Source organism: Micromonas commoda, chromosome 1 (genome assembly GCF_000090985.2).
Source record: "Micromonas commoda chromosome 1, complete sequence".
NCBI classification, from domain to species: Eukaryota; Viridiplantae; Chlorophyta; class Mamiellophyceae; order Mamiellales; family Mamiellaceae; genus Micromonas; species Micromonas commoda.
In genome coordinates, this window is record NC_013038.1 from 536,582 (window position 1) to 555,653 (window position 19,072).

At 46.0% G+C, this 19,072-nt stretch overlaps 9 protein-coding genes across 9 annotated transcripts; 5 read left to right on the forward strand and 4 right to left on the reverse strand.

The window, feature by feature from the left end:
- The first annotated feature begins 395 nt into the window (after window positions 1–395).
- Window positions 396–2,368, forward strand: MICPUN_55005 (eukaryotic translation factor). Its single transcript, XM_002507073.1, has 3 exons — window positions 396–1,269; window positions 1,354–1,708; window positions 1,765–2,368. The coding sequence occupies exons 1-3, from the start codon at window positions 481–483 to the stop codon at window positions 2,259–2,261; spliced, it is 1,641 nt and encodes a 546-aa protein (XP_002507119.1). The 5' UTR covers window positions 396–480; the 3' UTR covers window positions 2,262–2,368.
- MICPUN_55006 (carbohydrate-binding module family 48 protein) lies at window positions 2,348–3,528 on the reverse strand (the record flags this gene model as incomplete). Its single annotated transcript, XM_002507474.1, has 1 exon — window positions 2,348–3,528. The coding sequence occupies one exon, from the start codon at window positions 3,526–3,528 to the stop codon at window positions 2,374–2,376; it is 1,155 nt and encodes a 384-aa protein (XP_002507520.1). The 3' UTR covers window positions 2,348–2,373.
- A 707-nt stretch (window positions 3,529–4,235) lies between these two features.
- SEN2 (tRNA-splicing endonuclease subunit Sen2) lies at window positions 4,236–6,046 on the forward strand. Its single transcript, XM_002507074.1, has 2 exons — window positions 4,236–4,395; window positions 4,562–6,046. The coding sequence occupies exon 2, from the start codon at window positions 4,645–4,647 to the stop codon at window positions 5,608–5,610; it is 966 nt and encodes a 321-aa protein (XP_002507120.1). The 5' UTR covers window positions 4,236–4,395; window positions 4,562–4,644; the 3' UTR covers window positions 5,611–6,046.
- A 226-nt stretch (window positions 6,047–6,272) lies between these two features.
- MICPUN_55009 (predicted protein) lies at window positions 6,273–6,740 on the reverse strand (the record flags this gene model as incomplete). The annotated part of the gene is made up of 1 exon (XM_002507475.1): window positions 6,273–6,740. One exon carries the CDS (start codon window positions 6,738–6,740, stop codon window positions 6,273–6,275), a length of 468 nt encoding a protein of 155 aa, XP_002507521.1.
- Window positions 6,741–7,168: 428 nt separating this feature from the next.
- Window positions 7,169–8,359, reverse strand: FOLD (5,10-methylene-tetrahydrofolate dehydrogenase/cyclohydrolase; the record flags this gene model as incomplete). Its single annotated transcript, XM_002507476.1, has 1 exon — window positions 7,169–8,359. One exon carries the CDS (start codon window positions 8,357–8,359, stop codon window positions 7,169–7,171), a length of 1,191 nt encoding a protein of 396 aa, XP_002507522.1.
- Window positions 8,360–9,089: 730 nt separating this feature from the next.
- Window positions 9,090–10,785, forward strand: DRNK (deoxynucleoside kinase family; the record flags this gene model as incomplete). The annotated part of the gene is made up of 5 exons (XM_002507075.1): window positions 9,090–9,236; window positions 9,279–9,383; window positions 9,436–9,696; window positions 9,764–10,087; window positions 10,139–10,785. 5 exons carry the CDS (start codon window positions 9,090–9,092, stop codon window positions 10,640–10,642), a joined length of 1,341 nt encoding a protein of 446 aa, XP_002507121.1. The 3' UTR covers window positions 10,643–10,785.
- Window positions 10,786–11,439: 654 nt separating this feature from the next.
- MICPUN_51328 (RNA recognition motif family protein) lies at window positions 11,440–12,803 on the forward strand. The gene is made up of 4 exons (XM_002507076.1): window positions 11,440–11,726; window positions 11,840–11,883; window positions 11,953–12,075; window positions 12,132–12,803. Exons 1-4 carry the CDS (start codon window positions 11,645–11,647, stop codon window positions 12,585–12,587), a joined length of 705 nt encoding a protein of 234 aa, XP_002507122.1. The 5' UTR covers window positions 11,440–11,644; the 3' UTR covers window positions 12,588–12,803.
- A 185-nt stretch (window positions 12,804–12,988) lies between these two features.
- Window positions 12,989–14,796, reverse strand: MICPUN_51329 (hypothetical protein). The gene is made up of 2 exons (XM_002507477.1): window positions 14,582–14,796; window positions 12,989–14,425 (listed from the first exon to the last, which is right to left on the reverse strand). Exons 1-2 carry the CDS (start codon window positions 14,783–14,785, stop codon window positions 13,016–13,018), a joined length of 1,614 nt encoding a protein of 537 aa, XP_002507523.1. The 5' UTR covers window positions 14,786–14,796; the 3' UTR covers window positions 12,989–13,015.
- Window positions 14,797–15,415: 619 nt separating this feature from the next.
- Window positions 15,416–17,434, forward strand: MICPUN_114010 (hypothetical protein; the record flags this gene model as incomplete). The annotated part of the gene is made up of 1 exon (XM_002507077.1): window positions 15,416–17,434. One exon carries the CDS (start codon window positions 15,416–15,418, stop codon window positions 17,432–17,434), a length of 2,019 nt encoding a protein of 672 aa, XP_002507123.1.
- Window positions 17,435–19,072: the final 1,638 nt, after the last annotated feature.

The following is a 19,072-nucleotide window of genomic DNA, read 5'->3' on the forward strand; positions in this document are numbered from 1 at the left end:
CCAAAATCGGCAGGCCGCCGGAAGAATCTGTTTCTCCTTTTTCTTGTGAAAATGCTTGTCAAATGAAATAATAAAAAATCGTGGAACTATGTACTACACTCGTACTACTATGTTACTCCCACTATCATTATTAGTAACATACTACTGTACTATATATACGTACAACTTGAATACATCTTCATGTATGACCTCCGCTATACCAACTTAACCATCTGTTGCTTGGAATGTAATAATAAGTTTAGCTTACTTCGTAATATCGGTACTCATGATCACCACGTGCAGCCGTGCCGGGTTATATTTACCCCTAAATTTGGGGTTTGTGGTTAAGACGTACACTAGATTCTGGATGTAAATATAAAAACTCGATGGGTGCATCTATTCGTTCGTTGCGTTCGTGGAGCATCTCGTCCGGCGTGATCTCAGCCGAATATCACATACGGTTGACTGGCAATGGCATTAAATGCATCTGAAGATCCGAAAATGCACTTGATAGAGCGCGGACCAGACGGCGTGCAGCTTAGAGCAGTTGAAGGTTCGCTCGTTTGTGAACATGCCGAGAGCTTCTCTGCTTCACAAACAGTTTTCGCGGATGACGGACAGCTTCTCGCGTGCTTACATACGGATGAAGTGCACATATATGACACAATAAACAACTCTATCCTGCATCGCCTTCCTACTCCTGGCACAATCGCGGCTTACTTTTCTCCCGCCGGTTCTTATCTGGTGATATACCAGAAAGCAAACACCTCCGGAGCAGGGGAAGAAAAAAATCTATCAGTCTGGCAGCTTGACGGCGCCAAGAAGGTCTTTGCTTGTTTCCAGAGAACGTTCAACAACTCCAATCGGCGGACTCTGCAATTTTCCGACGACGAAAGCATCGCGAGTCGTGCCGTGACCAACGAAGTTCACTTCTATAATACGAACGACTTTCTGGCCCAACCGTTTCGTTTGCGTGTCCCGCACGTTTCCAGTCACAAGATTTCCCCAGGAAAGCTTCCTACTTTTGTGGCTTTCGTTCCTGAGATGAAGGGGCAACCTGCGAGCGTCCGGCTTTACGGCGTGCCGTCCGGTGTCAGCGATGGATTTTCCGAGGCAGAACCTTTGGCTCAAAAGTCATTTTTCCGGGTGAACGAGGTTGAATATGAGTGGGCAGCGGACGGATCGGCTGTTTTGATCCTAGGGTCATCAGAGTTGGATGCGACAAATCGGAATTACTATGGAGAATCATCGCTTTTCTTCATGCGTGCTGATGGCACACTTGAATGCAAGGTTTGATGTTCCCCTTCTGTTATTTTTGTTTTGATTTGAGTGCCGAGTTGATATCTGACTCCGTTGTTCACTCTTCTCCTCCAGGTTCCTCTTGACAAAGAGGGGCCGGTACATGACGCAGCATTCTCACCGAAAATCGATGAGTTCGTAGTCGTGTACGGGTATATGCCTGCGAATGCAACGATTTTCTCTTCCTTAAAATGCGAACCAATCTATCAGTTGGGCGCAGGCCCGCACAACACAGTCCGGTGGAATCCTTTTGGACGCTTCCTTTGCCTTGCTGGCTTTGGAAACCTTCCAGGTGACATGCAATTCTTCGACCGGAAAGCCGATGGAAAGTACAAGGTAATTGGAAAGGCTAGAGCTAATTGCTCGGTAAGATGTCATTTTGATGAACATGACCTCAACAGCTATACCTTCAGTGACTTTTTGCGATGCCGTATCTCTCTTCAACTATTTTCAAAATGTCCATTGGCCTTTTTCATAAGGTTTCAGCTGAGTGGTCCCCAAACGGTCGCTACCTTCTCACCGCCACGACGGCTCCTCGCCTGAACGTTGACAATGGATACAAGCTTTGGCGATATAGCGGGGAACTCCTCCAGCATGTCGCGCGAGAGAGATTGTTTGAGGCTAAATGGCAACCGGTGTCAAAAAACGATTATTTGGATCGACCCATTTCACCCGGCAGAGTTAGACGAGAGAATCGAGAAACTGGAAGCCATGGCCATGCAACGTTTCAAAGTGCGGCGCCATACAGACCGCCACATGTGACAAGTGGCTCAGGCAATTTTAGCCTTGCGAAAGCAGCGCCAGATGAAGCTGGGCCCGGCAGATATCGACCAACCGGCGCTTCGAAAGCTCATCTGTCTCCGAATTCAATGAATCAAGGACCACCGGGAGCTATTTTCGTTAACCCTGACGCGAGCAAGAATGCTGCAAAGAACGCCAAAAAGCGGGCCGCGGCGCGAGCCAGAAAGCAAAATATGAGCTGAGGACATGTATGGCCGGGTGCTACCCAGCACCAAAAGATCATGCATTCTTCATTTTCCTCATTTAACGGGCGATGGACATAACATTTAAGGAAACGCACATAACGCCTTACATCTACTCGACAACTAATAAATTATTTGCACCGAGACCGTCACCCGTTGTCGCCCATTCAGGGGCTGTTTGCCATATGCCATCAACGACAAATTTTATCTCATAAGTCCCCGAAACAAGCATCAGATCAGCCACGAACACATTATTGCCACCCTCGATAAATTCTGGAGACATCGCGACGCCTTTGGTCCAATGATCAAACGAACCCATGATGCGAATGTCCGAAGCCATTCCCACCCAGCGAATCGGAACGCTCTTTATGCATGCAGCATCGATGTCCTGAACATCCCGTCGAAGTGCTGCATGCATCAGATCAAGCCGTTTGGTCAAGGTATCCAACCTCCCGGCGATTTGCGTCCTACTCATTTTTTCGTCCTCGACGGCTTCGACGGCTTCTTTGGCTATGTGCTTCAGCGATTCTATTTCAAGCATGGCTGCAACAAGGCGTTCGTTTGCATGCTTTATGTCCTTGTCCCTTGTTTTCAAGGTAGATTCAAGATATTTAGCAAACTTATTTGATGCGGCGAGCCGCTCGTTGAGACGCGTGCGGAGTGTCACCATCTGTTCGAAGAGACGGCGCTGACTCGCAGCCATTTGATCGTTGTTCTCTGGTGAGCTCAAAAGAGATGAACGCGGAAAAGCTTCACTCCCCCGCTTGCTTGACCTAAGTGAAGCTGCAGTTGTAGAAGACTGCCATGTCGTTTGTTGCGAAACTTCAGTTGGGCCCTTGACGTGCATAGCATGAAAGTCGGCAGCGTTGGTCGAAATTCTTCGGCGCTGCTGAGTCGATTTTCCCGATCGAAGCGTGGCCGCCGCGTCTTCAACTCGCCTCCTAAAAGTCGGATTTTTCGGTCGAACTTTCGAATCTTGTAAAGTCACATCTGCTGGTGCTTGGTTCTCGTCCATTTCGGAGGCTCCGTGAGAAAGTCCATCACCTCTCAGTGGCGCGGTGCTTTTCCCGACAAGGGCCATCTCACGCGGATCATGTATGAAACGCGAACGGTGCCCTTCCGTTTTGTAATTCCTTCGGTTGCGACTGCCCTTGTCTTCGAGTTGGCGATAGTTCCCTCCAGAACTGCGATAGTTCCCTTTCGCAAAAGTACATCTCTTTGTCCAGTACAACAACGGCGTCCCAGATAATGAGGTTGTGAGCGTCATCTGCTCTGAAAAAACGTAAAAACAAAGTATGAACACTAGTAGCAGGGGCGCAACGGCAGCGGAATTCTTCGAAAGCTCATTTCGCACCCTTCTTTCTCTTGACCTTTTCTACTTGCCAACAATCAACGAACGGTATCCATACCTCATTTTGTTCGAACGAGAAGTCCAATAATTCGTACCTCATCATACGTTTATTTATTAACATTTCGTAGTCCACATCCATAACTCATCATATATATATATACTCGTTATTATTAATAAGTAAAGGTATCCATATATACGCACATATATACGTAAATACGAATGAAGGTATAAGATTACGTAGAAATTATTATTAGTCCATATTTATTACTTTTAAAAAATATATGGTTACGGAAATGATATATAAATATTATTATACGGAACGATTAATATATAATGAAGATAAATAAAATATATCTTTATTATTTGGTACCTTCGTTCGGTACCTTCGTACCTTCGTATTATTATTTATTACCTTCGTATGTATTACCTTCGAAGGTACCTTCGTTCGTACAATAATATAGCACATTTATTTAAAATATTTAATAAATGAGATGCATGCATATATATATAATATGATGATGAGATATTAAATAGATGGATATAATATATATGCTATCGCTAATAATAACAAACATGTCAATCTGATGAGTTCAATATGTGTGTATCATAAGACTTTTGACTTACGCTCGTTCAGCCGCAAGGAGTGCGCAGTCGACGGGGAATACTTCGAGGAGGATATGGCTAAGATTGAAAGGTCAGATCGGCGACCAAATCAAAACCCAAGGAAACGAATCAAGGAGGACGCTGAAGAAGGCATTCTCCATCCGGAAAGTATTCTAAAAGGTTTAAAGACGCACGAGTGCAGCCTGCGAGAGCTTCGCACGAACTTGTTTAATAATCTTCTCCAGCTCCAGGTTATGCTGAACGTATTCTTGCGCCTCTCATCTCATTTTACGTGTTGCCACTGACCAACAACTTAACGGCGTAACTTCCCATTCTCACCTTTTAGGCCGAGGAAGCTGTACTGAAAGCTAAATTGCAGGGCATAGAGGAAGGAACACGGGATAACTCGAAGGACAACGCAAAAATATAATGGCGAATCCACCGTTTTTAAGTGGCCTGGGAGTTGCTTTCAGAAACGATAAACGGAAATTTCTCTCGAAGCCACCGTCGCCGGGACAGTGTATCTCCCTTCTTTCTGGCAGCAGTCAACACGGCGTAATATGTCGCGGCGGTGTGTGGTTGGCTTGTACGCGCCAGCTAGCTTATGTTTTTGATCGAGTTTGCTTAGGGCGAAGACTACCAAGAGAGGCTGCGGCAGGCTTGCCCCTCCTTCTCAACGCCCTAAAAAATCAAGACTCAGATGTTACTGACACGCAAAAGGCCACTAAAACGGATACGGATAATATGTTCATGGTTCGGTTTTCCCTGGAAGAAACATTCTATGCTGTGTGGATACTTAACTGTCTTACAGTCCATACCTCGTCATCTAATAAATCCGAAAGCGCTGAAGGGGATGGTAATTTGTCTTGCAGGCTCAGCCGTTCTGAGCTCTGGCGCACGCTTATTAGACTGGAGAATGCTAGAAGTGGAGGACAGACGACCATGGGCATTTGCCATTTGATTTCTCGCATCTGTTCTTACCTTCACTTCCGCAGGGTTGGTTGGTTGCCGAAATCAGGCCTGCAGTATGGTTCTGACTTCGTGCTTTACTACTGCCATCCAAGCACGGTGCATTCGGAATATTGTGTTGTGCTACATCCACATAAAGCGGGAAATGCGTTGAGAGATGACAGTGCCATTGCCGCACAGAAACTTGAACAAGACTGTGCACTTCAATCCAATTCTATAGAAACTGATCAACTAGCAAGCTGGGCAGATGTTCAAGCAGTTACCCGACTTTGTGGACAGGTGAGCAAATCGCTCGTCGCAGCCTACATGCCTTGCGCGCCTGAGAAAAGGCTGACTACTCACCAAAAAGTCCATGAAATCTGGATGAAGGAGATGCGCATGTTTCGATTAACTTCAGAGAAACTGACAAAAAATTGTCATGCATGAAACACTTCACTCGTTGAGGGTCTGGTACTGTTCGAAGAAAGCAACAAAATGTTGTCTTAACAAAACTGTCACTTGCAAAACGTAAGAGTTTAACAATCACCCGGTATCGTAAATCGACAGCTTGGGTCTATGTGCTTCATGCGTTGTGGACATTTTTGTCTTCGTGAACTTGGGAACGTGTTTTTGCTCCACCTACATGCTGCCTGCACGTGGTACCTTGGTACGAAGGTACCTTCGAGGGTAACATTTTTGACTTCCACGCACTGCGCCGAAGAGAAATAATAAACGATCATTATTGAAAGGTACCCAGCCATGCATATATGAAGCAAGCAAGGTACCTTCATTATTATTATTCGTACCTTCGTATATATGTACGTACGTATCGTACCTTATTATTATTAGTATATAATAATATATCAGCTACATATATATTAAATATACACGTAAGTACATATATACGTACGTACTAATAATAACGAAGATAATAATAAATAGTATATATATATATGGAATATTTTTTTGAACTTTTACCATCTATCGAACAAAAAAAATAAAGGCACCTTACTTCATTCGCAACTATGGATACATACATATATACTAAATGTGATTTATTGAGAAACTAGGTATTTACCACGAATCCCGACCACTAACCCCGCCCTGAGTTAGAAATTAGTGACCGGGTACGGCTGCACGTAGTGTTCGTGTGCTCCGTACATTCCGCCACGAGCGCCGTGCTGGCGGTCGTTGGTGACGGTCGATCCGGCGACCCTTTGCATGAGCGAGATGATAAGCGCGACGTGTACGAGGGCGAGGTTTCGGAGGTGGATACGGTTTCGGAGCTCGTTCGGCGGGTCGATGGAGTCGTAGATGGCTTGCGTCCGCTCGTTGACGTTGCCCGAGGCTCGGCGGGCGGTGAGTGCGGCGACGTCTTTGAGGAAGTAGAGGAACGGTTTGCCCATCCTTCCGTACGTGTCCATCACGAGCGGGATGAATTCCTTATGCACCGCCGTGGCCGCCGCCTTGTACTTGTTGTTCTTGTCAGTCTCGCGTCTCATGATGGGGTCGCTGTTGGGGGCCGAGTTGCCTTGGCGGGGTCGTGGTTGGCTCATGTGGTTGACTGCCGAGTCCATGATGTGGGTGATGGAGACGTCTGCGAGGATATATATACGTACGAAGGTATATATATATGGAATACGTACTTTTTACCTGCTTCGTACAAGCAAGGTACCAAGCAAGGTAAGAAAATACGAAGGTATTCTAATATGTATCTAACTTAAAAATCGTGATCACGCGCAGGGACGACAGGGATAGCGACAGGGATTTTCATTTTGATAGGAGACTGCTTGAAAGCATGAAACTGTGGTTTGATAGGAACGCTTTGCCAACATTTCTTTACGAAGGTACAAAGGTACCAGATAGATCGGTGATGCACGTGTACACTCCATGAAGATAAATGCGGAGAGCGGTCCTAGCAGCGTGACTAAAGCAGTGGTTGATCACCACAGCTAGTAGCCGGTAAACGTGGGTGCTCTCCTCGTGAGATTCATAACTCCGTGCCTCACAGATATTCCTGCCTTGAGGCTCCAAGATAAGTGTTACTCAGCAAGGCTGCGATTGTCATCGGACCTATTCCTCCAGGAACAGGTGTCATGGCATTTGCCACATGGGACACTTCTTCGGCTGCCACATCACCGACGACCTTGTAGTCAGACTTCTCAGGCTTGTCAGGTCGCTGTTCAAGAAATGCTGCAGGGACTTTTCTGGAGCTTGCATGCCTGCAGCGCGCGATACCTTCGTGATGATCCCAAGGAATCGGGTTTATTCCAACATCTATTACTGTTGCGCCCGCTTTGACCCAGTCGCGCTTAATCACCTCGGCGCGACCTATTGCAGAAATGATTATATCGGCATTCCTAACTGTGTTCAAAAGGTTTGGTTCTACAAAATTTGCTTGAGCAGGAAATTTCATGTTGTTTTGTTCAGGAACTTTTAGCCAATAACCGTGTACGACATTTATCGTAGATGCTCCAGAGTCGCGCAAAAGCCATGATATTGGCATCCCGACGACATTACTGTCCCCCAGTACTGCGACGGACCGTCCTTTTATCTGAATATTTTCTCTCCATAAGAGCTCAACACAACCGAGAGGAGCACACGGTATGAAAGCTGGTCTCCAAGTTCCTCGCATTGCAAGACGCCCGACGTTGTATGGATGGAGTCCGTCGACATCCTTCATCGGATTTATCGATCCAAGAAGGCGGCTTTCATTAAGGTGTACAGGCACAGGAAGCTGTAACATAATGCCATGAAAACGGTCGTCTGAATTAAGCTTACGAAGCACATTCACGACCATGTCTTGGTCGGCATCACCAGGTAGGCGTTCGAGATGAAATCTGATGCCGACCTCTTCACAAGCTTCACTTTTGCGCCGAACGTATAATAATGAGTCCGGTCTATCTCCGATGACGACCGCAGCGAGACCTGGTGGCCCCATCCGTTTGCTCGTCCGCCTGAACAGAATCTTAGCCGCTATTTCACGTTTCCAGCGAGCTGCCTGCAAGCGCCCATCCAACATAATCGCAGATCCAGTCCACGACGGAGAAGACTCCGAATCCGGTTCGGGCTTTGAGCTGTTCCATGCAGCACGTGCAAGTAGTTGAGGTGAAAAGGAAAGACGTCTACCCCAACCCCGCAAGGGCTCTTTTACGCAGTTGCAGGTTAGCTTTAATTTCGGCCAGTTGGGTCGCATAGGACCGAATTCGAAGGCTGAAGACTTTTTGCCCTTAGTGAGGAGAAGGCCTTAGTGAGGGACCCCGTGTTGACGCGCCCCTCCCGACCGTGAATGAGAGTTTCGGGACGTGCTATCAATGAACAACCTGCTCGGTATACCCTATACGAGCCGATGATGCCATAATATGCTACCACTCTCTGTCAATGTTCTGGTGCATCCGACGTCGCCGTGCGCGCATGCGTCTGCGAGTGTGCACGTGTGCGTGTTCGTGCTCCTATGCGCAAATACCCTGATTTTCGAAAAGGCCGGTTTATTAAATACCTTCGTAATTACGTCACCCCTGTCCTTAACACTAGCTAAGATTATCCATGCTTGCAATTGCTTGGTTCATGTAGACAAACTACTGACAAACTGATAACTACATGGTTGAGAATTTGCACGGATGCTCCATATAAACCACATGGTTGAGAATTTGTACGGATGCTCCATCTGAACTAAAAGCCCATACAAGCCCAAACCGTATGGACAAACAGTTGGCTATTCATCTATCGGTGCACACCATGCGCGCGTTGAGCCAGAGGTAGACCCTTACTTTGGTGCCGTATAATACGTTCTTGGAGAGAAGCAAAACGTTATTAAGCTCTGCCGATTGGACGATGGACAGATGATGCATGACGTGGCTCAGCATTAAAATTCGATGTCGGCAACCACAGCAGCGATGCCTTTTCTACACGCAGCTGAAACTCGCATGTTTCTCTCTGCTCGAAACGAACGAGTAGTCCTGTCTCGGAAAAATGTTCTGGTTAAACGACCTGCTTTCGCAATCCGCGCGGCGCGTGTCTACTGTGCCCAGCATGACATGTTCTCGTGTTTAGATGGCTGCTCGGACTTGCTGGTGAGGAAATAATTACTGCTGGTCCACTCCACATATATACAGGTCATCAAACTCAAAAACACCTCGCAGCTAATTCCGGGAATCAACCCAACATCTGAGGCGTTATTGGAGCAAAAAGGTTTCTCGAGTCTTTCAGATCTCCAGACGGTCCGTTCTCTTATACCCGTATTCGGTAAATCTTCATGCTCCGTGACTGCAGCTGCATCACCAGGCGTTCACTGATCGGTTTGATCGGAGCAAAGAGGAACTGGAAAACTTTTTGCTTTGCGAGGCGGGTCTTTCGAAGAAGTCTCAGGCAGCCGCAGTTGCTAGATTCGTGGAGCGAACAATCGTTTCTCAAGAATCGCGACCGATCAACAATGTAGACATCAAGCCATTAACGCTGTGTGTTGAAGGGAACATTGGTGCAGGAAAATCCACTTTTTTGTCAAGTATTATCAAAGGTTCAACACTTCTTGAGGTACTTTCTTTGTGCTTTTGATATCATCACCACACTCTGGATAGCAAACTGCTCTCATCTTTCCTAGGATTTGGGAACCTCTATTGTCCTTGAGCCAGTTGAAAAGTGGCAGCAAGTTCGAAATCGCGGGGAGCAGGTTTCTGCATTTGAGGCTCATAACATACTCAATGAGTTCTACAAAAATCCTACTCGATTTGCATATACGTTTCAACACCACGTTTTCATGACACGCCTGCTACTAGAGGCGGAGACCCGATCTGGCAGTGTACGAATCATGGAAAGAAGCATTCTTTCAGACAGAATGATTTTCGTCGAGTCGGTGTATGAAAAAGGATGGTTATCTGACCTAGAGTTCAGTCTTTTTAACAGCTGGTATGAGCCTGTCGTAAAGGTAAGCCTACAGTGATACGAGGAGGAATTTCCATTGACTCGATGTCAACAGGTTTCTCCCCACCTAATCCCCGATGCATTTATTTATCTTCGGACAACTCCGGAAGTTTGCTTGAAAAGGTTGAAGAGGAGAGCCCGGGGAGAGGAAACAGAGATCGACCTTCAATATCTAAGAACGTTGCACAATAAGCACGAATACTGGCTGAATCAGGACAAACACGGCGATGTTCCTGATGAACCAGCTGGCTTTACAGACTCGACATTGCACAGCATATGTTTTTTACGTGACGGATGCTTGTCAACGCTGAGAGGCATTCCGGTTTTAGTGCTTGACTTTGACGAAAATCTCAACGTGAACCGTTCCTCACATGCGAAACGAGCTATGAGACGAGCTGTTGCCTCGTTTGTCTCTTTTGTTCAAAAGCGCGCACTTGGCTACTACGATCGTGCGCAGATGACCCATGAGTACTGCCCGTCGTTCCTTGAAGTGAAGCACTGGAACGACTTTTATGATGATGCCATGAGTGCAGAAGACAAGACCAGCTCACAGGATTAGCGGGGTTTTCAAATGTGATCATTTCATGGGATGCGGTCTTCGTTTACCTAACTCGCAGTTGGGTTTAACTGTAATTAGTTGGCGCTGGCTATCTCATGGGTTTCCATGCAATAGCTCGCTTGCAAAACCTTAATGAAGTACGTAAGCGTACTTAGATAGCTACTCAATCCTGACTAGCACGGCATTTCCGTCGTTAGACTTAGCTAAGAGAGCGTCTAATTAACTCAAGAATGACGGTCTGATTTCCTAGAAATCGAAATGCCCATACGACTTTCGGTAACGAGTTTCCGATCAGGCCGTCGAATTTCGGAAATCGACACCTTCCGAAAATCGAAGGTTATTATTATATTGTTAAAACCCTATATTTATTTATTTTCCCTTTATTTTGCTATTGGTACTCGACATGTTGATTATGTTAAAATCCTATATTTATTTATTTTCCCTTTATTTATTTTGCTATTGGTACTCGACATGTTGATTAATATATGGTTGAAAGTAAAATTAAAATCTGAAAAAGAACAAGGAAAATTTTGAGAGGAGAGCTCCGATCACAATGCAAGGTCCTCATTGGCGCGCAGCGCGGCAACTTTTCATCGGTGGGGCATGGAGGTCTTGATCAATGTCAAGGGAAAAATCACGAGCTTGAAAGTAATAAGCTCGAAGTAATAATAATATATATAATAAGGTACGAAATTTATAGAAGCAAATAAATATTAAATACCTTCGTAAGTGTTATTTGAACGAGGCAAGCCATTTTTCCGCGTCAGGATCATACCTGATTTTCAGAGGCTGAATCGTCCGAAGCGCCGCAACGCACGTACGCGATCGCTCGAAGCACGCCGATTGGTCTAGTTCGCAAGCTACGCAGACCGGACCTGAACGTAACACACATATTCCGCAGCTCGCCGCCTGGGGCTGAACTTTGTCGCTGCCCGCTTTTACGGCAAGTCCTTCAAAAACCCCAAAAACGAAGATCTCGACAACCTGGAACGCAATAAGGACATGGGTGACATGCTGAACTCCGCTGATGGGGCCGCCGGAAGCAAAATTTTTGTCGGAGGACTGGACAGAAGCGTCGATGAGGGTGCGTGCTTTCATTTTCTCTGATTTTTCCAGCTTTTCGGTTTCCCGTCAACGCCAACATCTTCTGCATCTGCTGGCGGTTATTTACGCTCTGACCGGCGCCGAGCCTCGCAGGAGTTGTCCGCAGCTTTTTTCAACAGTTTGGTCCAGTCGTAGAGGTGCGCATAGTTGTCAATGCTTTCTCGGCATCGCGTCGTGCAAGAAACCTCACTGTCGCGATCCATCAGGTTCTTGTGATGCGCGACCCACACAATCACCAGTCCCGAGGCTTTGGTTTCATTACCTTCCAGCGGGATGAGTCTGCCAAGCAGGTCCTTCAAAACCGCTATCATGATATGATGGGGAAGCGGGTGAGCAGAACAACTTGGCACATCATATTTAATCCCTTGAAATTTTTAATTTCTAGGTTGAAGTGAAGTCCGCAGTTCCTCGTGGCCAGGCCCCTCCTCCACAGCGCGGTCCCCCTCGCAGCTCACAGGGATATGGATATGGACAGCCCAGAGGGGGCCCTGGGCAGGGAGGCCCTAGCGCAGGATATGGTTACGGTGGAAGCTATGCCAACGCGCAAGCCTACTCTGGCAACAACAACCCTTGGGGAATGAACTCTGGTTTCGGTGATCCAAACAGTTTGTCGAGTGGTCAGAGTTCCCACAGTGCTCCCCAGAAGGCTGCCTTTGCTTACAGTAAAGACTCCAGCCCGACTCAGCGCGAGGACCAGGGGAGTGCAAGCGGCGCCCCTGCTCCTGCTCATGGCTGGACAGAGCACACTGCGCCCGAAGGCTACGTGTACTACTACAACAGCAAGTCGGGAGTGAGCCAGTGGGAACGCCCCATGGAACTTGACTACCCATTGTCAAACTGAGTGCGAAAATGAATTATACGCGCACTGATGCAAGACAAACCCCTGTGACATATCGGTCAGGCTAAATGAGTGAGGGTTTTGCCTCACCCTAACAGGCAAACTTGACCTAGCATGTAGTTGTAGGTCTGTGGAGTTTTAGTTTCACACCTAGCTTCCACTGAGGGTGACTTTAGTTAGAAGTAGCGCTTGCAGTTAGACGACCAGGCTCTTTCAGTCATTCTCATGACAAGTATATCGCGGGGGTAGAATGACTCCTCGAATTGTGTAGTTTATCTCATGAGGGGCAACATACCGAGTCGGGGCCATGGAAAACCTATTCAGAGCAAAGTGCACAGAATATACGAAGCGGAATTACTGCAGCACTGTGGCTGGTGTATCAGTGAGGCTGCTGCACGTGCCTACGCTGGTTACTATTGTTGCTCATTACATTAACCTTCGAAGCCAAGTTCGACACCACGCACCATCGATTGTGGCAGAGTTTCTGAGCTTGCCAAAGCACGCTGCCCCAGAAGCTTTCGTTTTTTTTTTCCTTGTCCACTTCTGTGCCTTGTCATTTCCCCCGTCTGCATCTCTTGGACGTTGTGAAGCGGTAAATCTAGAAAAGCAGTAGTACGATAGTCAGTGACGTCAGAAACAGGTGGAACTTTGACTTTTACGTTTGCAGAATCGAGCTGAGTTCCAAGGGAGAGGGCAACATTCCTGTGATTATCCGGCGCACCATCGCAGCTACCTTGTTGAGGCTCGACGCCGATATTTCTCGCAAAAGAGTTATTTACAGGCGACACATAACCTCTGGAACTCAGGTCATCAATGACGTTGAGGACAGTGACTGTCGTTAACTCTGCCTCCTCATACAATCCCGACGTCCCCCGTTCAATTTTTTTGGGAGGTTTTGATACCTCGTTTGTTCGAGCTCGATCGGAATTCACACCACCTGCTTTGGTATTTCGCGCAGGAGGCAGCTGGCTGTTGATTTCTGTGATTTCAGCTGGACCTGAAGGCCTTAAATCGACATGAAGATTCTTCATGCAGTCGCGCGTGTCACGTGTTTCCATTTTAATGAAGTTTATGCCTCGCGCGATTGAGACTTCGCGCCCTTGAACAGTTCTGTTCGCTGTCACCTGCGGATCTGAATCAAAAGTGGTTTTGCCTGTTCCGGTCTCCAAATCCTGGATACGACGACTCTGATGCAGATCAGGTTGCAAGTTTTCGTGCACGTTATCCTTCATGATTATTCCACCAAGATCTCCGCTACGTTGGTTATTTCGATTCATGATTTCTTCATTCTGCTGAAGGCTAGACCTTCTTTCTTCCGAAAGATGTCCAAAAGTGCGACTTGAATCGATCTTAGACACAATTTCGAATGCCGGGTGTGCCTCAAGTTTTCGCCTTGCGACGCGCTCACTTGTTAACAGTTGCTCCAGGGAAGCTTCTCTTCTCGTTGCAGCTGCGAGTCCTGCCTCTGCTTTGGCAAGTCTTTTTGAGATAATAACGTCTTGCTCTACCACTGCTGCATCGGCTACATGTCTAGAGGACTTTGTGGTGACCATTAATTGAATGAGTTTTGCGTCTGCCTGACTCAATGCCCGTGCCGAATTGATGAGTGCTCTCTGCAAGGTCGCGAGTTCAAGCTTCAACATGTCACAGGAGTCTTGCTCTTCCTTCAGCTGTGCAGCTAGAATCGTAGACTCTCCGCGTGCCCTTTGCAAGTCATCTCTCAAAGCATTTCTTTGAAACTGAAGAACTTTGTTGTGCCTTTTGGCATCTGCAAGTTGCAGTTGTGCAGAGGAAAAGCTGTAATCTCTCTCTGCGACTTCGCTGCTATATGCTCGTGCCATCTGAGTCGCGCCGAAGAAAGATTTGCTGAGTGAACGTGTCGTGGGAATCTTGTTGCGGCGAGAAAGGTTGCGACGAAGAAATCATGGCAGGATGATCGGGTGTTCTCATCAGAGCCACATGCATACCAGATAAGGTGTGTGATTGTCGCAACGTACCATTTTCAATTCGTTTTCATGCTTCCGTATCTCGGTATTAAACGCACTCACGACGACAGCAAGCTTCTTCCTCAACAAAGCTATCTCAGTATCCTCGAACTTCTGACGGATGGAACTGGTATTGACGTGTGATCCAGATAGGACCGTGCGCCGAGGTGTAAACAAACTTGTTGATCTCTTTGGCATTTTGAATAGCAGGGGCATCTAACGTTGCGCGAGATCGGGGTGGAAATAGGGAACGGCCAACGGTTCTTTTCATCGGCAAATAAAAGTTTTAAATGAGCCACGTTTCGTTGTGGAATATTATTCCTTGATTGGTTCGTGTCTAATACCTTCGTAATATATACCTTCGTAGTAATAATAATCCGTGAAAGGTGCCTCCCGTGGTTCGTGGTTTACGATACCAGCAGCAGGTAAGTGTTACATTTTGCAAGTTATTTCCGTATAACGGTTATATGCCGAAAATGGGAAAAAAAGATAACATCAGTACAATATCCACCCCAGGTATTCTGACCCCGCCCGCGTGGGATTGCATCCCACGTTTCTCTCCGGTCATTTGTGTTCAAACGAGTCCGAGCGCGGCCGTGGTTGGCAACCCTGTCCCTGATCGGCTGCGTTCATGACAAGTAACCTTCGTATTTAATACCCTCGAACGAACAATAATGAAGGTATTAAATACATTAAATATTAAAGCTTGAAAATAAAGGGGTTCAGTTTTTGCAAAACAAGAAAGCGTGCCTCTTGCCAGTATTAGCTAGCTGTCTAGCGACAGCGGTGGTATTCTCTGAGCACGCTGGTAACGATCATGCGTCTCGACCTTCTTTCGCTGACACCATGAGACCTCGGCACGGCACAAAGCTTGAAAGGATCGTTGGGACAACTTTCGTATCCGGAGAAACGTTCGAAACTTTCTTGTTGCACTGCGATGAATATTTAGTGCCCGCTACGCAACGGTGCTTCCGCCTCCGGGAGATCCGGCGCTGTGTCATGATCGGCGATCATTTTCAGGACGTAAAACGAGAATGTTCGTGTTCTGCCGCGTCAAAAGCTGACGTGGTGTTCTTACATCGTGGAGTTCCGCTCGCATCGAATCAGAATACACCTCGTCTTGGTTGCAGAGAAAAGTACTCGACGCAGAACGGAGCGCTCCACCTGCCCACGAGGCTGATTTCGATCTGTTTTCAAACATCTGCTGACATAGTCTGCATGAGGCGCACTGCGTGGACCAGAATTGATATGCCGAGACGTGTATTCTCGCACGTAAGGTTGCAAGATGGCGTTCCGAGTAAACGCAACGATAGTCTTCTAGATGTGTCATTTTCTGCACGTGATGTGGAACTGCCGAACTGGTTTGTTCCTGATTTCGGTGCAATAAGGAAATGCACTTGTCGCCTCTACTCTGAGATAAAAGGGAAACCGTGTTTTCCACTTTATCGTTGTGGAGCTGGCTGGCTTCAAAAGACTGAGACTACATATGCTGATTCCACACACAGCAAAACTGGTGTTCTGGAAGGTATCTCTGTCTGCATCAACTCGGTGAGACCTTTCGATATGTTACAAAGCAGGGAACTACATCGTGAGTGTCTGCTGATTCTTCAGAGACAAGGCGCTGTGAGCCTCAAGTGCGATGACGCATGGAATGATGCTACGAAATGCTCCACACTTTTAGACCTGAGAACACTGCACCACAGAGCTACAAAACTTTCATCTGTGCAAGGAAACTATTCCCTCTTGCAACAAACCACCCCTAGAGGAGTGCTCCCTATTTATGATATGACAGATGATAACCGCAAAGGAGGGAAGTTGTGTTTTGAAGAATTTCTGACTGAAGTCGGCACGACGTTCAAGTCTCTATGCTCTCCATATCGATCACTCGGGCCAAAAGATCGTGAAGCGCTGTTCTTGCAAATATTTCGGTCCCGCTCACGAGTGCGCCTCCCATATCTGACTTCCCTTGCTCTCGATTGTTTGAACTTGGTACATCTGTCAAGCAGTTTCAACGCGATTCAGCAGTCGACCGTGCATTTCTGGAGTCCGCAATCTATTGCAATTGGTAGTGGATCGATTTTGCGCTTGATGCTTGATACGTGCGAGCAGCGGTGCTCACCTAGGGAGAAAGCAAATACAGTAGCTCATGCGAATGATGTTCAGCCTGAGGATCATGCGAGGAAGCGTCACTTGAACATCACTGACGCAAGTGAACATGAAAACCTGATATTGATAGAAGCTGCAAAACGCATCGAACAAAACTTGAAGTTTGTGGACGTTGATGGGCAAGACTCTTTGAAGGGTCATGTAGTGCTGGAAAACAAAAACGGGCATAATCTTTGGGGTGCTGGAATCATCTCTCCGTGGATGTATTACATGAGCATGGGATCTGTTTTCTGTTGCCACATAGAGGACTACGCATTTGGCTCTGCCAATGCAATCATCGCCCCCCCTGATTCTCATACATGGGTCGTTTGGTACTCTGTTTCTCGAAAGGATTTGGGCAACTTGCACTTATATCTTCAAGATCTCATGGGTGTTAATTACACTTTGGATTGTTTGGAGAAAAGAAAAGTCTGGCTCGATCCAGTGGCCATGAAGGCATGGCGGGGTGCGGAAGGTGAGCAAATCAACGTCTTCCATCACTTGCAAGGACCATCGGAATATGTCATCACCGACTATGGATCTGTACACTGGGGTGTCAATCTCGGTGTCGGATGGAAAGCTGCGGTCAACTTTGCATTTTCTGATTGGCGCGCGGCAGCAGAACTTGTCCACCTTGTGTACAAAGACCGTGAGATTGCAACTGGCCAACAAAGGAACTACCGCTGCGTACCAGATTTCTGCTCAGGGTGCTGGGGGTAAGTTTGAAGTTCGGCACCGCCAATTTGACCGGTTGTGACTCTAAACGATTAAGTTGTTCACGGTTGCTTTGATGGCAACTCGTTCATGGCCAAATCTCCTCCCTCTATGAGGATTGTTCCTGATGGATCGATAGTCCATAGGGGAAGCTTTTTATGTTCAAATAATTTTGAGCTCGCCTTCAAGAGATGGCAGATGGTGCACCCTGACGCAAATGGCTGCCTCCAACCTGTCTCGGGCCGGATGCCCACAACTACCATGAAGGGATTACTGTAATCATCGTACATGATGCCATGAAATGATCCCACTCGTCGTCAATATTTAGGCACAGACTCTCCCAAGTGATTGAACGCAGTTTTGGCCTCCCAGCGCTCGTTCAGCGCGAGGTTTATATGGCGACCATCGAAGATTATTGCCGGCCTATGCAATAGCAAACACACAAAATATGGTACATATATCAATTATTTATATATCCTTATTATATCCTTATTATATCTTATTATCATGCATACGCATGCACAGTGACACGCTATATATATCTAGCTAGCTAGCTAGCTACATATATATACCTTCTTCTTCTTCGAAGGTATATATATATAAATATGAAGCAAGGTAGATTTAAGTAATTACTTAATATTACTTAAATCTACCTTCATAATAATAAGCTTATTATTTAATATTCGGCTAGCCGATCTTTACACGACCCCAACTTACAAACATGTACCTTCGAAGGTACCTTCGAAGGTAACAATCACCTGGTATCGTTTATCAAGGTCGAAGGTCTATTCGTTCCATACATCGTCAACATTTTGGACACCATTAAATCAAGAACGTATGTAGGTCTAGCGCTACATGTAGTTGTCGGCATTTTTTACACCGTTAAATTAAGAACGACGGTCTATTCGTTCCATACATTGTTGACATTTTTGGATTTTTAGCTCGAGAATCTTGAGTCAGCGTTCCATATAGTTGTCACACGATGCCTCTGGAGAATTATTATTATTACGTACCTTCGTATATATATCTTCATACGTACATATATATGGACGAATGAAGGTATTATCCATATATGATAATATTTATATTATCAATAATAATGTGACATTATTTTTACTTATTATTTACTTTATATTTATGCTATCTCATCACTAATAATCATCATAAAATTTTGAAGGAAGTCCATATTTAATATTTTTATGGCGGCAGGGAATATATAAATATATATATAGCAGGCTCAGCTAAATTTTTGGCTAATTTTGAACCGTGATTTTGGGTGTCATTATTCGTAAGTTTCGAGTAATAAATAATAACGAGTAATCAGATACATATATACATCTATCGATCACTCATATATCTCATATGAGTCATATGCTATATATATGTAGCTATATGTATAACTTATGGACATTGATACCTTATTATACTCTTATTATCATACCTTCGTATTACTTATTACTTACTTGCTTGTTGCTTGATTGGTATACATACCTTCGTAGCGTATTCGTATATGAACTCGTATATGTACCTTCATTCGTTCGAATGAACGAAGATATAATAACCCGTATTAATACGAAGTTACCTTCGTAGAATACGTACGTACGAACGAACGAAGGTATCATTAAAGAAGCTCACTTATACAGG

What these genes read in the sequence shown, in the direction of transcription:
- MICPUN_55005 (XM_002507073.1), top strand. Translation starts at nt 481, where the DNA reads ATGCACTTGATAGAGCGCGGACCAGACGGCGTGCAGCTTAGAGCAGTT. An exon ending in ATGGCACACTTGAATGCAAG is followed by an intron (nt 1,270 to 1,353) that starts GTTTGATGTTCC and finishes CTTCTCCTCCAG; the next exon opens with GTTCCTCTTGACAAAGAGGG. An exon ending in CAGTGACTTTTTGCGATGCC is followed by an intron (nt 1,709 to 1,764) that starts GTATCTCTCTTC and finishes ATAAGGTTTCAG; the next exon opens with CTGAGTGGTCCCCAAACGGT.
- SEN2 (XM_002507074.1), top strand. Translation starts at nt 4,645, where the DNA reads ATGGCGAATCCACCGTTTTTAAGTGGCCTGGGAGTTGCTTTCAGAAAC.
- MICPUN_51328 (XM_002507076.1), top strand. Translation starts at nt 11,645, where the DNA reads ATGGGTGACATGCTGAACTCCGCTGATGGGGCCGCCGGAAGCAAAATT. An exon ending in GGACAGAAGCGTCGATGAGG is followed by an intron (nt 11,727 to 11,839) that starts GTGCGTGCTTTC and finishes CGAGCCTCGCAG; the next exon opens with GAGTTGTCCGCAGCTTTTTT. An exon ending in AGTTTGGTCCAGTCGTAGAG is followed by an intron (nt 11,884 to 11,952) that starts GTGCGCATAGTT and finishes GCGATCCATCAG; the next exon opens with GTTCTTGTGATGCGCGACCC.
- MICPUN_51329 (XM_002507477.1), bottom strand. Translation starts at nt 14,785, where the DNA reads ATGCCCCTGCTATTCAAAATGCCAAAGAGATCAACAAGTTTGTTTACA. An exon ending in ATGAAAACGAATTGAAAATG is followed by an intron (nt 14,426 to 14,581) that starts GTACGTTGCGAC and finishes GGCGCGACTCAG; the next exon opens with ATGGCACGAGCATATAGCAG.